Raw genomic sequence first — 16,680 nt, 5'->3', positions numbered from 1 at the left:
TCCCCTGTCTAACTCTGTCTTCACTCTCCTTCTATCTGCAGATCACAACAGACCTGAGGCATCGATGTACAGACAGTCACACAGGGACATCGGCTTCAGCTCCCATGGCTGCAGCCATTATCGCTCTGGCCCTGGAGGCAAAGTAAGATCCACTTAACCTCATCCCTTCGCTTCATCCCTTTGCCCCTTGCTTACCTTCTAATGCGCTCTTGTACTCATTGATCTAAGGGAAACACGTGAAGCATTTTCTCACATATACATCATTGTCAAGTCAGAGGCGGATATGCATTGAAATATTGGGAAGTTATCATTATTTAATCCCAGCAACATGTGTGCAGAGGAATACAAAAGACATTCAGGGTTTCAGAGGATTCTACATAGACACTCCTGCAGGACATACATGCTCACAGATTAGCCGCTTGCTTTCAGTTTGGGCAGTACAACAAATATAAATGTACTTCTGGAAAGTGGGCTAGAGGATGTAATGGTTAGAGCACATTATCTCAGTATAGTACATTATACACCTGCATCCGGTCAATCCAGAGTTTCAGCACTTACATGCAATTAACCCATCTCTATGGAGTGATGTATTTACTGATTTTGCATCTGCAGCTGGCAGGAATGCCTCGTCTTAAAGGTCCAGATAAATACAGGACTCCTTCTGGTTCGTCCAAAGCTGGTTTGCATGTTACTGATACCATTTTAACAGCTGAATGGCTATGAAGATGGTAAAAATTAAATTCTGAATGAATGGAGTAATCAGCTGTTAATTCTGTTATTCTGGGTGCGGCACCAACATCAAAAAAGTGACAGACAGACCACAGTATTTCTGCATAGAGAAATGATGTTCGACAAATCTTTTGTATTTTTTATTTATTTATTTTTATTAATATTTTGACATGTCAGAAATAAATTTCAAATTCAAATCAAGGCCTCCAGTGCACCTTCAGAGAGGGTTTTGAGTCGAGTTCGGGTGCATTTTGGTCCAGAGATGCACTATGCTGAGACCTTTTTCAGTAAAGGTTAGATAAAGTGTACGGGCACTCTTCTCTGGAATCTGGTCAGTACTTATGTTTTTCAGGTGTGAACTGTCATCCCTCTCCTTTATGATGAACTGTGTTTGATCTTTAACAGAATTAAGCAATCCACTGAGAAGTGACAACTATATATAGCTGAAGTATGTAGATACTGTAGCGTGTTTTGACCGAGCTGGGGCATATAATTTGATATCATAATAAATTGCATTAATCTATCTATCTATCTATCACAAAAACACAATGTTGTCTTGGGATCCTGAGACTGGGGTGTTTGCATCCTTTACTGCAGACATTTGAACTGCTTTCCCACAGTTTATGGCTGTAATGATGACACATGTCGGCAATTTGGTACACAGTGTTTCATCTCAGCTGTCTACAAAACAGAACGTTATGACATGTTTCTTGTTCTAAAAGAAACTTCAGTTTTAAAGGTCTCATGTTATGATCATTTTCAGGTCCATACTTTTTTTTAGTTTCTACTAGACGATGTTTACATGCTTTAATGTTTAAAAACATTATTTTTCTACTACTAAATATACCTGTATTCACCTTCTGTCTGAACCACTCCGTATTCGCGCCTGACTCCTTAAGCCCCCCCTCCCGAGAAAGCCTAGTCTGCTCTGATTGGTCAGTTGTTCTGGGTCTTCCATGTCAGCGTCTCTACACAGTCCTTTAAAAAAGGGCTAAGTGCATTTCTCTGTGGTTTGAGCGTTCTGAATCCAGTATTTATGTAGCACCTCAAACTGCTTTATAACCACAAAAGACATGGAAATCTCACATTTTATAATATGGGACCTTTAAGGGTATATTTTCCTATTCATACAAAAACTGTGATGTATCACAGAGGGTTGTCTTGATATATATCTCTTATGATGGAATCACCTGCAGTGATGCCATCGTTATTGTGGACAAAATATTGGGATATAGATCCCAAAATGTCTCCCTTCTTGCTTTTAAACACATAAACCATTCAGATCTTGGTTTTGTGGCAGAATGTCATGCTGTCTGCAACAAGCAGAGCTACCCACAGACGTTTTGGGGCCGGCAGCTTTCATGCCAAACATTTTCTGCTAGAGGGGACTGGAGTGCCAATTTCAAGGTTTGCACTTTCAAAAATGAAAGAAGTAATTGACATGCTGTATATAAAAAGCATTTTATTTTTAGTTAGTTTTAATGTCTAGATGCCTTTTGTGTGAGACACCACAGATACCTGCCATGCCCCTCTTTTAAACCTGTTGATGTGTTTATTTGTGATAAATTAATTGATTAGAAAGAGTGCAATGCAGGTGCAGAGTCTCTGAATTGGGCTTTACCCCATCATCACATGTCGAGCTGCTCAGTTAGCTGAGGTCACTTCATTTAACCTGGATAATCTAATCCAAATCCTGCCAGTAGAAAATATTCTCGGTTTCCAGGCAGTGCTGGGCTCATAAGCCTGTTTCCTCAACAAGATTATCACACACTGCTTCTAGCCTGCTTGCTTTCTTCTCTTCTGCTAGCTCTCACCTCCTCCCTGTCGTGCGTGCTCCTCCAAGGCAATACTCTTTCTTTCCTTCTATCCTTTCATTCACTTTCTTATGTGGGTAAACTTGCATGCATGCACATGCAGGCAAAAAAGGAGAGGATGAAAGACGGAGAGTGAAAAAGTTTAGACAAACTGTGCCATACTGATTGTATCTGCTCTTATCTGGTGAATGAAAGCGAGCAAAGTCCCTGTGATAAACATGTCAAGACGCCATTACGCTAGACTTCTTTAAACTCTCTGTTGTGAGGTTTTCCTTTGGTATGAGAGTGGATTGGAACATGTTACTTTAAAAAACTGTCCATTCTCTGTAGACTTTGCCAAGTTTAAGATGTTTTAAGTCAGCACCATTGATCTCTTTATGAGCTTGAGTCTAGCACGGCAAGCAGCAATGTTTAAGAGCTTTAGAAACTTTTATTTCTTTCTCCTTTCCTTTTGTCCTTGGGAGTGAAGAAATGGAAAAGTGGGTGAACATGGAAACAAGAGACTTCAATGAGGACATTAGGAGGGATAAACAAGAAATGAGCAGGGATAACCCACCATAAGAATCTCATCTACTGGGAGGTTTTAAGCAACCAAAGCAGGGACAGATGAGCAAAAAGAAAACTCTTATTTCTTCTTCATTTGTCTACTTTAATCTTTTATCACTGGACTGAACCAAGGTGAGATGGACTATTGACATTTTTTACTTTTTTCCTCTTCGTTTTCTTCCTTCTCTTTCCTATTTGCTTTCTTTCTGCAGATATCCCATATGTGTTTTCATCCATTACACATTACACTTAAAAGAATCATGCAGAAACCTATATTAGACACTGATGTGCTGCTAGTTTTCCCAGTATGCAAGCTACTCCATTAATTAGTATTGGCTTGTTTATGGAAAGGCTGTTGTGGCCTAGATAACGATGCCAAAGTCACTTTTAATTAATGACCATAAAACATTTATGGAACCATAATTACACAGTGGCAGCTAAGCCCATTAATATTGATCTGAACATTAATTATTCTGACTTTTCACAGCACTTATCTGTGCTACCATCCTTTAATTATTTTCTACTTGATATTTTATTTCACCAATTTAGTCTATGTTCTTCAGTTTGATTTGACAAGTGTGAGCTCATCGAGGCTATTAGTGAATTTTGGACATGTGTAACAGCTACTGTTGTATTCTGGGCATCACAGGGATGTGTTATTTCAGGTTCACTGCAAGCAGGGCTTCTCATAAAAAGAAATCTCCTTTCCATCTGTTACAGCCCAGCTCCTAGACTGTAACAAGACGATGGGACACCAGACGAGTACAAATGTAAAAGGAATATTTATTTACAAAATAATACTAAAAACAGAAGAAACATAGATGTCAGTAATTAATCATGTCTGCGTGTATGGGTATGTGAAAATGTTTGTAACAAACAAAGGCGACTGCAGCTCTGCCGACAAGGGAAGAGAGGGAGTCTGCAGGAAAGTGGTGAGCTTTTAAAGTGACAGCCACAGCAGGTCCAGTGCTCAAGAACATAACAACCCTCCGCCTTGACCAAGATCCTGTAAAACAAAGAACAAGGGCCAGCAAAAACAGGCACACCTAGTGGAGTGGAGGAGTCATCACAACATCTAATATTTCCTTTTTTGTCTAATCCTGACATCATCCCTAACATAAGAAAGTAGTTTGTTTTGAATATATAACTGCAAAATGGCTGACCCAATACTCCATTAAGTTAATTTGATTACTTTCCTTTAAAAGGAAGATGGGCAGCTAATGTGAAAAGTTTAGCGCTTTCCCAGTGCTGTGAGAGCTTGATGGCCAGCTTTCAGCATGGCTGATTTTTTTCCTGCTCTTACTGTAAGTAAAACCAGGAACTTTTGGAATTACAATACCGACTATGATTCTGATTTTGTTAGGATGAGGATGTGGATTTTGCACTGGTCTGCGACACATAGACCTCAGTGTTTTATCATGTTTGACTTATTTGAATGTGATACTGTAGCTTGGCCTGTGCTCTTTGACGTGCGAACAGAGCTGATAAAGAAAAACTCACCAGTTGTTTTCTTCCTTGTTGTTTTATCTGTGCAGCCTCGGGTTGAATGCTTTTTTTTATATTGCTTAGGTACTCTCGATACTATCGAATATATAAATAACAGAGATGATATGGTTTATGCATCGATACTTTTGATAACCTTACTTCAAATATCCATGTAAGGCAGCAAAAACTTTTTTTTCTAGATTATTTGTTTTACTCTCACCATGTGTGCAATCCTAATGAACAAATGTGACATTAGAAAAAAAGGCAAGGTGTTTTTTGTACAGCACATTTCATTATAAGTAAACACAACACAGCCATAAAATCAATTGCACAATATGGGCATTGAACAATATAAAAAAGATTACATAAAAATAGAAAACATAGTGATGAACACTCCCAAGCCCAGAAGTGATACTTCCAATCACGATACAGATAGAATTGCCAGAACATTTATAGAATAAAGTGCATATGGGAAGGAGGCTTTTGACTGCAATCTGTGAAAGTCAGCAGCTAAATGTATGATGCTGAGACCTCTCGCAGATGTTAAAGATTTTAAAAGTCTTCTAGTGCATTTTTGGTTTAAGAGATCAGAGGAAGATGTGAAAGAACCTGCTCTTATGCAAGAGGCCCAACATGCAAAGGCACAGTTTGTTCAGAGCAGACTAACTTTGCTGCCTGTCGCTCTCTCCTTCACTCTCACATCCTGTGTGTCTTTTCTAAATTTTATAATCCGAATGTTGGGTTGAAAACCTTTGAAATATTCGTTATACTGTAGGTCAACTCACTCAGAGTAGTGCAGATTCTGGAGGTCTCAGATGGCGAGGGAGTGACATGAGGGGAGGGAATGGAGCATCTGGTCGACATATGAGATGGAAGGGAATCCCAGGAAACTTGGTGACCCACTTCTTCCTGGTTTTTCCCCTTTAATGTAGCATTTGGACATCAAAGCGGTTGAGGCACATGGCTGCCATCTTGTAATGGATCTCACGTGAGATCTGAGAAACTAGGGGCAGATGAACAGCATCTAAGCTCTCCATCTATGCCTCTCTGTAATTTTCTCTCTCAGTAATCTTCCACCTACTGCATATTACCATGTTTTATTTACCTTGTTTTACATTTAATTTGTTTTCTTCCTCCTTGCACTTTGTTTTTTAACCTCCTTGCCCTTCTATGTTCCTTTTCATCTACCTATCCTCCCCCATGCTCTTGTCTGAAGAAGAATCTCTACATGTCTTACTGTCTCCTCCCTTTTTTTTGTATTTTTTTTCTCTACATGTTCTGCTTTTCCTATCAAAAAAAACTGTATTCAAATCATTAGTTCTGCTTGAGATGTCATTTACTTACCAGCGAATACGATTTTCATGTTTGTTAGTTAAAATGTATGCATATGTCTGTTTGGGTATGTGCCAGTGACGTGCAGTCAGGGGAGGCAGGTGAGGCTGTGCCTCCCCTGTCATCATGAGAGGAAAAAGAAACGAAATAATAAAATAACAAGTATTAATATTTGCCCTCTGGACTATGATTTTGGTGTGGCTCTTAATGTATTTTGACCGTTTTTATAGTAAAAATGGCAGAAAATTCTGTATTTCCTATTTAAATAAACGGAGTCTCTTCGGAGACGAGAGGTGAGGCACGGACAGCCGTGCCTCCCTCCAGATTGCGCAATCACTCACAAACTGGATTGAGCGTGTGCCCTCTGCGCGTGCTTGTTCCCATTTCTGTGTATGTTTCCAATATGATGGTTGAGGACACTTTTATGTAATAAAAGCATACGTCTTCTTTTCCATGGTGTTCAGTAATGTTTTTTACGTATGTGTGTAATATTTACATCTTAATAAGACATAAATCCACAGGGAAAATGCTTGGCTTGAGGCAGGCACTACCTCTGCCTCAAGGCAGGCGGCGATAGTGAGCAGCCTAATAGCCAGCAGGTCACGGTGAACTCTGACCTGTGTGCAAAAAGTAAACACAAGAAGTGTGCTGTGCGACGCTGTAGAGCTTAGGACAAGCTGTCATTTCTCCCCCTGAAAATGGAGGATTTGATTTCTAAACTAAGACATTTTTCAAAGCTGGCCTTTCAGTCAAAGCGAGAAGTCGTGTACAAGTAAAGGTAAGATATACTGCAATATACAGAGGCTCTGGTGTTTTAAAATGGTTTTCAGCATCCTATTCGCTCCTATTCTCTCATCCTATCCTATTGACATCCTACTGTATGTTTGTAAATCTGACTTGTGAGTCAGTGCCTCCCCAGCCCCAACCCTCACTGCACGTCACTGGTATGTGCATAGGTAAGCAGGTCTTTATGTCACTTATTTATTTAGTTTCTGCTCAGTTATGTATTCATCATAATTGCAGTAAATATATAAATATGTGTGTGTGTGTGTGTGTGTGTGTGTGTCCCAACAGTCCTCTTCTTTCATGGAGAGACATTCAGCACATAATTGTAAAGACCTCCAGAGCCGGACATCTCAGCGCCCCTGACTGGAAGACCAATGCTGCTGGTTATAATGGTACACACACTTGTCTTTCTGTCTCCATCAAGAAACTGTTGCAATTAAGATTCCTAGTGGGATGGGGTGTGTTTGAAAGGAAATGCAGTATTTTGACTACTGAATTTGTTTTCTCCAATCGTGGGATGATGAACGGTGTCCAAAAATGTTCCCTTTTTGCCTAACTACTGCACCACAGGTGCCATCTGTCCGTGTCCATGTGGTGTTTTCTGTTTGTAACTTTGTGAGTTTGTGTTTAAGTGTGTATGCATACCTGCGTGTGTGTGTGTCTGTGTGCGTGTGCATGCGTGTGCATGCGTGTGTGTGCGCGCGCGTGTGTGTGTGTGTGTGTGCATGCGTGTGTGTGTTAGGAGAGAAACCAACAGAGTGAGAACGCGGGGTCAGCCAGGCTGCAGGCCCAGTGTGCCTGGAGATTTTCCAAGTGACTGTTTTTTCAAAGAGGAACGAAAGAGAAACAGAACAGGGATGGTGGGGTGGGAGAAATATGGAAGGAATTCATATTGGAGATGCTGTAGCCATAGTGGTTACCTTTCTTTACCTCTTTCTTTTTGATTTTTAGACTACCTTATACTGTATGTCCATCAGTCAGTAGAGAATACCTGCTAAAATTTTTGACACATTTGGACTCTGTAATAACCTAGTTAAGTGTCTTTACGAGGAATCTAAAAACAGAACTAGATCTTTTTAAGGAGGGTTACAAACTAGTCCGGAGGTTTTGTCACTGATTCTTAATCAATGAATCAGATTATTTCATCATTCACATGATTCCAAGATGGGGGTGGGGGATGAACACAAAATATTCCTCAGGAGTTTGAACTATAAACAATCCATTTTTGATAAACCGCCGTTGGGATGAGAAACAGTAGAGTCAGCACTGGAGTGGCGTGATCAGCTGTGACTTCTCACTGTTTCCTACAGTCAGCCACCTGTACGGCTTTGGTCTGATGGATGCTGAGGCGATGGTGAAGGAGGCAGAGCGATGGAAGCAAGTCCCTACTCAGCACGTCTGTGTGGAGAGCGCAGATCGACAAATAAGGTAAAAGGAACACACTCATTGCAGACTCATGCAAAGATGAATCGAAGGATTGGTAAGTTATCAACTATTTAATGAATCGCCAACTATTTTGATAATCGATTAATCGGTTTAGGTCAACTTTTTCGGATTGCAGCTTCTTAAATGTAAATATTTTCTGGTTTCTTTCTTCCTCTATGATCACATTCACCTTAACTTGAACCGTGTGGATCCTTTAGCATTTCAATATACATTACATGGCCAAAAGTATGTGGACACACAGACAAAAGGAAAGGGACTTCCTCATATTGTTGCCACCAAGTTGGAATAACAGTATTGTCTAAAGTAAGAGGGCAGACTTACAGCATGTGGACTGGTTTGCCCTCATTAATTATTGTACTGATGTGCCACACTAAAGGATGGCCATTCTATAGTTAAACAGGTATAGTAATTGTTGTAGACTGAGTTTAATGTGAAATGCCAGATAAGTGAGTCAACTTTGAGATCAACATTACGTAACATCTTTCTCATTTTCAATTTTTTTCTTCCTCCTCGTGTTTTATGCACCGGCATGTGTTTGAGAGTTTGGTTGTGCAAGCTGTACCTTGATAGGGGCCAAGCATTAGTTCTGGCAGGGTGGTTCTCAAATAAGACCTTTACTATGTGTGTACGCACACACACACACACACACACACACACACACACACACACACACACACGAACACACACACACACACACACACACACACACACACACACACACACACACACACACACACACACACACAAACTGACACACAAGCAGAGAGCCAGGGCTTCACAGCTTGTTATTCTTGATGCAGCTGGAAGCCTGAGCACTGTTCTGTGTTCGGCTGGCTGGCTGAACTTGGGCCCTGAACTGGTTTGCTTTCAGTCGAAGGATTGGTGGCCAGCGACTGCAGCATTATCAGTGTCATTCTGTCTGTTCTGCTCCAGTGCACAAGTCAGCCCATATGAGGCTTATGTAAAGTCCAGCTTGTGTCAGGCAGTCGTGCTCAGACCTTCATAGTCTTATAATGTGTGCTGGCTCATGGAAAGATTACCAATGTTGTTGCATGAAGTAAATCAAAACAACCCTCTCATTTTAGCCTTTTTCCATGGTTAGTGTATTTGTGAGTAGCCTTAGAGATGTGTGAAATTGTCAGTCACATTTGTCCAGTTACTGGGAGCTTAAGCCTGGGTCATGAACAGAATTACCCTCTTTCCTCAAGGCATTGTTTTGTTTTTGGAACGAAAGCAAAAAAAAGTGATAAAAGTTTGTAATGTGTTACACAGTACAAAACTTTCCCCTTAACGAACCATTTTATTGAGTATAAATGTCTCACATGCATCATGAGCATGTGTGTCTGTGCCTTTGCCTTTGATTGTGTTAATGTGTTTTGGAGGGTGGTGTACATGTATCTCTTTTTTTTTTGTTGGTACATCTACAGATGTGTGTTCACACTGAAAGAGCGTGTGTTCTGTGCTTCTAACTTGCTACACGAACACAGCCGTCACCTCACAGCCGTGTTCCCACACACCCTCTGGCTGGCCCCTCTGACTGCGTTTGGTAATGTCTGTCTACAATCGCTCGCCTCCCTCCACTTGGAGCACGCACCAGGAAAATGGCCTGATCTGTGTGCAATCAGGCTGGTGGTAATCAGCTGTGCATCTGCTCTGCTCTGTCCCATGCGTATGGTTCAGTTATCTGTGTTGTGTCATGGAGAAGCCAGAGCTGTGATATCAGCCCTAGACTCCCCAGCCATTACTGCTGTCCGCTTTCCAAAATGTCATTGACAGCTTACGAAAGAGACAATCAGTGTTTTCCCCCTATGTTTCATTCCTTAATGTCTGCTTGAGCTCATGCAATTTTCTTGTGTATTTCTCTGTTTTCAGTGGTTTCAATGCTTACATTGACAGTTAGTCCCTTGAGAAATATGTAAATTGTCAGAGATGGAGTTGAAGGACAAATGATGTAATAGCTGTGGATCTGCTGGTATGTTGGAAAAATAATTCATAACACGTTGCTTTGTATAATAATTAACCATTTTTACTCATTTCATACTGATTCGCTAATTTAATTGATATGAGACAGGTGCGTTTGTTTCAGTACATTTCTCAGTGCCAGTCATCTCTTGCTGGCCAGTTTTTTTTTAGCCTTTCACAAACAAGTTGGTTTATTTAGCTGTGATGATAATTACAGCTAAATACAGTCTCCTACAGTCAAAACAATCACTCATAATTTCAGACAGTTACATTCACACTACACTTGTGAGGAGAAACAATTAGCAGAATGATTAAAGCAGGTATTTATGACTATAATTGAAAACGTTGTGGGTTTGGGCTGAATGACAAAAGAAAGCTTTTCGTAATCTTATACACAATTGTGTTGGTGTTTGTCTCGACCCTTGAGCTGAGTGATATGTTGTTCACGGCCATGCTTTTCCAAGGAAAAAGCTTCATCTTCATCTCACAGCTAAACGCAGCATTTGGTCGATAATTGTCTCAGGGTAATTTTCCTTTTAATGATAAACATCTGCGCTGTATCACTTAGGCCCTTAAATGTCATCACCGTCACTGTAACCCTGACAACAAGGAATCTAATGAAACTGTTTCCAATACAGGATCAAACAGCACATGTCGCTGGCAATCCTCTGTCAACCCTCTATAATTCAAATAAATAATGCTAGTAATCCTTTCATATGTATAATTACAGTGTAATTAAAGTAATCCTTTCATATGTTATGTAGCAAGTGTAATTCACTAGCTCTGCTTTAGTTTCCAGTAAATAAACCCTGCATGTCACCCAGTACTCCAGTGAGTGATGGGTTGAGTTGGCTCGGCTTCTTCATGTGCAACTGTTGTGCAGCAGCAACGTATGGCTCTTTCTCGAAAGCCTTGCTCTGGTGAGATGTTGTTTGTCCCCTCTACTGGACCCGTCCATGTTTTTACCGTTTGTGTCATTGTACCGCTATTTTATGAGATCATACCACAGATGTTATTTAAGACGTTTGTGTTGGCTGTTGGGTGATCCTTCTGTTGATGTGCATAGGAGACAGAACAAATCATATTCTTTGTCTTTCTTATCGTACTCTTGTTTCTTGGTTTCTTCGGCTGGTTGAGGTTTAGGAAATGGGAAAACCTTAATATGGACTTTTGTTTATGCTCTTTGCTGTCTGGAGGAGGTCAAATCAAAGTACATGTGATTTCTTTCAGGGACGCCTCCGTGTATTGGAACTTGATATTGAGTGTTGTGACTATCACCAACAGATTTTTAAGTGAGAGTTGACTGAGCAGGATGTGATGTGTAGGGAGACACAGTCCCAAACCTCACTCCCCAAAAGATCAAACAGACCCACTTCAGCCGACTAGTTCCATTCTGTAAATGAAACCTTGAAATGGAAATATGACAGCTCTTACCAATTAGTAGACAACAAGTTCACCTTAATATTTGTATCACAGCTTCTTAAAGAGGAGAGATATCTCATTAATCAGAGCCCATGTTTTAACTTGAGTGATATGTAACTTATGTATGCCAAACGATTTTAAGATGATTGGCCATCTGTTCTGCTCTAATATCATAGTTTTTTTTGCTTTTTTGTTGTTGATGTTTTTTATGCTACAACAAAATGTACTCGTACACCCTGCAAATCTCCTGGTGACATCAGAGGGTGAAGCGAATAGTTAAATATCCTACTTTTATGATAAGATAACACTCCTTGGTACATATACATTTTTTTTTTTTGGTGATTGGTCTCCTTACTTTAGTATTGAGAGACATTTACATACCTTCAATCTTTTCATTTCCAGTTCAATATCATCCTATAATTCATGTGTGTTTAAGTGTATACGTTTTTCAAAGAGGGACAAAAGTATTGATGAAATATATTTACTTTATTGTGCGCAATGACTCTGTGAACATCAAATCCACATTTGGTGACATTCTGATAATTATTTCCAGAATTAAACAGGATTTTGGTTTCAGAGGATCCAAACATCAACCAAATAAATACATTTAAATGTATTTTCTTTAAACCTATTTTCATACAGCCATCCATTTAAATAACTAGACATATTAAAGTAATATCAATTAATATTAGTGAAGTTAATATTAGCTTTGTTCTACCTCGGGTAGCGGTATCTCAAAAACTAAAGCCTGTTTAATGTCCATAAATTAGTTTTGTGTTTTTTTTTTCACTTTTTGTCAGTGGACTGACAGAAAACTAGATTGGTTAAAGACATTATTGATCACAGTATTGATTTAAGGTTTTTAATATTGCCTCCATAATAACTGTGGATAATTCAGTTTTAGTGTGTATTTTCTCCTGTTATCTGCTGTTTTGATTAGTTCCCATCTTGTCCTGCAGAACTATCCGTCCAGAGCATGTGGTTCGTTCGGTGTACAAGGCAACAGGATGCACTGACAACCCCAACCACCATGTGATCTATCTGGAGCACGTGGTCGTACGCATTACAATCACACACCCTCGTCGTGGGGACCTGTCAATCAATCTGACCTCACCCTCAGGGACCAAGTCTCAGCTGCTTGCCAACAGGTAAAGAAACCAGTTGTGAGATGTGATCTGCATTGTAATACCACATGACCCTTAAAAATAGAATTCCAAAAATGTTCGAAATATAAATTTATATCATTTCACTTACAAATGTAAGGCCAGCTTTTTTTCAATGGTTGTTTACGGTTATGTTCAGAAAAACTTTTTAATTATTTGTTTATTCCGAATGTTGACTTCAGATATACCCTTTTTTGTTGCAATTTTTGCAAATTTATTTCAAAGCAAAAGCTGTGGAAATCAGTAAGAAGACTAAAAATTCCGCTCGTTAGATGTGACTTATAATAAGGCACAGCCCTTCTAAATTAGGATCTAAATGAGACGTTTCTGTATTACATTTAAGTAATTTGCTTTCTCACATGGATTCACATATCTATGTTTGCTTTGTTGCTTTGTTAACAAAATTATTTATAATCAGGGTTGAAACACTAGAAATTGTGGTAACCTCTAGCAGATTAGATACTAAATATAGTGTAAGCACTGTACAGTATGTACCTAGTCCACGTTCTGACTGATTGTACTTGTTTAAGTGGTTTGTGGTACTTGAGTTGTTTCCTCATCTGATATCTTTGTGTTATTTGTTGTGTGTGCATTTGTTCTTGATGTGCAGGTTGTTTGATCACTCCATGGAGGGTTTTAAGAACTGGGAGTTTATGACCACCCACTGTTGGGGAGAGAAGGCAGCAGGCGACTGGGTCCTAGAGATCTATGATTCACCTTCTCAACTCCGCAGCCAGAAAGTACCTGGTATGTCGACCGTGTAGCTAATTTCCTTATTAATAAGAGAAATGTCAGTCTACATATACATTTTTGTTAAATTTAATTTTCAGAGACAGTAGAAATATATGACACAGGAGAAAGTTTTGTCTGGTCTGAATGTAGGACCAGCAGGAGCACACATGTTGCTCTGGAGGCAGTGAACTTCACTGCTCAAATGACCCACTAATTTAACAACATAATAAAGTCTCAGATGGAGAGAAGTAGTTGCCAAAAAGGTGTTACCTTGATCATTATAATCCCATTTAACTTGTGCCTAGTTTTCTCATGTGTATCATTAAGCGTTTAATGTAGTGATATCTACTTATGGTAGCTGAAAATACCTTAAAATATAGAATAATTTATGAGTGGTGAAATATGCTTTGACTGCTGTCTCAACTACACAGAAAAAAACCCTGCACAACTTTCTGAGTTTAGACATCTGTTTTTGGCAGACCACGACAATTCTATGTATTAAATGTACGAATCGAAAACATCTCTAAGGTTGTTCAGTTGCTCACCATTACAATAGACTGAAGTGCATCTGCGTCTAAGACTTTTACAATGCTTCTGTTTCCTTAGGCAAGCTGAAGGAGTGGTCACTGGTACTGTATGGCACCTCTGTGCACCCGTACGCATCTCTGCGCAGTGATAAGCCCCGCTCCACGCCCCCCGATGAGGAGTTCACAGAGGAGTACAACGGTAAGCGATAAATCCAGAGCTGAACACAGACAGGTTTACCACAGTAGCAGCGCTGCACAGGATCATAATTCTGTGGCAGCTGCTATTTTTACTGTGCTGTCACAATGATGTTAGGTTGTTCTACCACATTAGGAATATGGGTATTAATAAAAGGTGTGATAAAATCAGATTCATCACTTCATAAACTCAGTTAATACTGACAAAGTTATTAGACAATAAAACCTATTCCTAAGGTCATCATCTCTTTGCATCATCTCTGTTATTTCTATGCCTCCAGGCCCCTGTGACTCTGAATGCAATGAGAATGGCTGTGAAGGTCCAGGACCCCATCACTGCATCAACTGCCTTCACTACTTCCTCAAGTTCAAGAACAACACCAGGTCAGAATGCTTGACAAATCAGTATTAAGTAGGGATGTAAAAAAAACAAAAAAACATTACATGTGAGCTGCAATTTTTCACTTGCACAAAGAGGCTAATGTGTGCAAGCAGGCTTCTCCCTTCCCTTTCTCCCATCGAAAGCGCAGAGATTGGAGAAAATAAAATGTTTGAGGATGCACCATCATCTTTTGAGTCAGGTTTTAATAGACTAACAGCTTTGCTTTTGAAAGAATATTGATTTCATATATAATCAAATCTCTGAATGGAGGAGGAATAACATTCTTCAAACGAGGAAATGAAGAGACAACACTGGAAATATGTTGTTTTGCAAAACAAAACATGACCCAAAAATTGCAATACAAACCAAACCGTGGGCTTGTTAAACTGTTTCTCCCCTTGTAATAAGTAAACTATTGTTCTTGTGTTGGAGATCATAACAGTAAAAATATAAAGATCAGTTAACTGTACATGGGGAGGATTTTGTTTATTCTCTCTTTTAACCCAAACGGCTTTAAGGTCCCTTATTATGCAAGTGCATACTTGTATTTTGTATTTCTACTAGAACATGTTTACATGAATTAATGTTCAAATAACACATTATTCTTCTCATACTGACCATGGCTGCTGCACCTGGCTGTCTGAGATACTCTGTTGTAGCTCCTGTCTCTTTAAGCCTCCCTTCAGAAGCCCAGTCTGCTCTGATTGGTCTGCGTTTCCCGGTTCTCACTCCGGTGCTCTCGCTGTACTGTATCTGTGCCGTACAGTCAGCCAGGGAATGATGTAATAGAGTATAGCGGCACTTTCTACCATTAAATATCACCAATAAAATCTTCTTAACAGAACACTACACAGCCGGACGGATGTTCCAGCATGAATGTGATCTGAAATTGAGGAGGAATTCACAACATCAGCAGCCAAGATTACAGCTTTCCCTGGCTTTAAAATTGAGCTACATGTAGCAGTGTATGTAATGAAAACAATGCAGCGTGCCTAAAGCAGATGAACATATAAAGAAATCCGGTATCGATTGGCGTCACTTTGAGCAGAGAGTAGAAAAAAATATATGGAATTGATTCTTTCAGAACAGTCTGAAATATGAGGTTTTTGCTCAGAGGTCTTACTTTGACATATATTTCTCTCATTACTTGAAGCTTTGGCCATGTTTAACATTAACATCAGATATTAAAACATAAGAAAAGCATAATAGGTCTCCCTCTCACTGACCTTTCTCACTTTTTTTAGCCAATTTGTTCTTTAAATTTAATAATTTAATTTAATAAGTGCACCTGAGATACATGTGGTTTGAATGTGATTTCAACAGCAGATTGTTTTATAGAGCGTTAAGTCCTCTGGGAGTTCAGTTGTTGCAAACCAATCCACTGATAACTGGATTTGATTAACTCGAGACTATATTCCTAGCTTGTTCTCAGGCTTCAAAGAAACATTTGTGTAACATACCAGTTTGCATGAATTAATGTAATAATCAGCAGTCCAACAGGAAATGTACTGTGCATTTTTTTTTATGTAAATAAGTTAGAGTTTTTTGATTATACTATATTGTTCTTTGAAGAGTAGGAAACACAATCCAGGGTGGAGACGGGAAAAGCAGTTAATCTTTCTGAGGTTGTTTGCTCAGGTTCATTTGCAATTCTCTTTTTGCAACCATTTAAGGTCACAGGTCAGTGCTTGCTCCTGTTGTGAGCTAAATGTGAATAAGGTTAGGAAACAGTTTAGGTGGTGACCCTTATTAATTTGACCTCATCAGCCTGATAGCAGAGATGCTGTTTCCTGTCAGTCGTATCATATCACGTAAAAGTATGTGTTAATCTGTGTGTGTCTCTGAATGTGTGTCTGAGTGTGCCCTTAGGATCCCATTAGGATCAAAGTCTGTTGTAATTGCCTTTGTGTCAGCTAGTCTCAGCACTAATAAAAGGCAAACTGATGCAGGTGCATGAGTATGTGCTGCCTTATTATTAGCACACTTTAGAGGTGTGCAGCCCTTTTCTGCCACCACAGGGATCAATTGATGAATGAAGATTGGGGAGGGGTGGGAGGAAGGAGGAGGGATGGTGGTGGTGTTTAATGTTCAGATAATTATGCACATACGTATGTGTGTTTGATGGTCTAGACTCACCAACAGTTGTGTGGGTCTTTGAA

The 16,680-nt window shown here is 39.6% G+C and overlaps 1 protein-coding gene across 2 annotated transcripts in view; it reads left to right on the top strand.

Annotated features, from left to right (window-relative positions):
• The window catches only part of pcsk5b (proprotein convertase subtilisin/kexin type 5b), a 57,456-nt gene that overhangs the window by 29,021 nt on the left and 11,755 nt on the right, over nt 1–16,680 (top strand). For both annotated transcript variants that reach the window (XM_083912978.1, XM_083912977.1), the window contains exons 9-15: nt 42–142; nt 6,981–7,084; nt 8,003–8,120; nt 12,482–12,670; nt 13,296–13,432; nt 14,024–14,143; nt 14,421–14,523. In XM_083912978.1, coding sequence (XP_083769104.1) covers nt 42–142; nt 6,981–7,084; nt 8,003–8,120; nt 12,482–12,670; nt 13,296–13,432; nt 14,024–14,143; nt 14,421–14,523 — 872 coding nt within the window. The remainder of the gene's footprint in view (nt 1–41; nt 143–6,980; nt 7,085–8,002; nt 8,121–12,481; nt 12,671–13,295; nt 13,433–14,023; nt 14,144–14,420; nt 14,524–16,680) is intronic.

This window comes from Echiichthys vipera, assembly GCF_963691815.1.
Source record: "Echiichthys vipera genome assembly, chromosome: 4".
In the NCBI taxonomy this organism is placed as follows: Eukaryota; Metazoa; Chordata; class Actinopteri; order Perciformes; family Trachinidae; genus Echiichthys; species Echiichthys vipera.
This window is presented reverse-complemented; position numbering and strand designations above follow the sequence as displayed.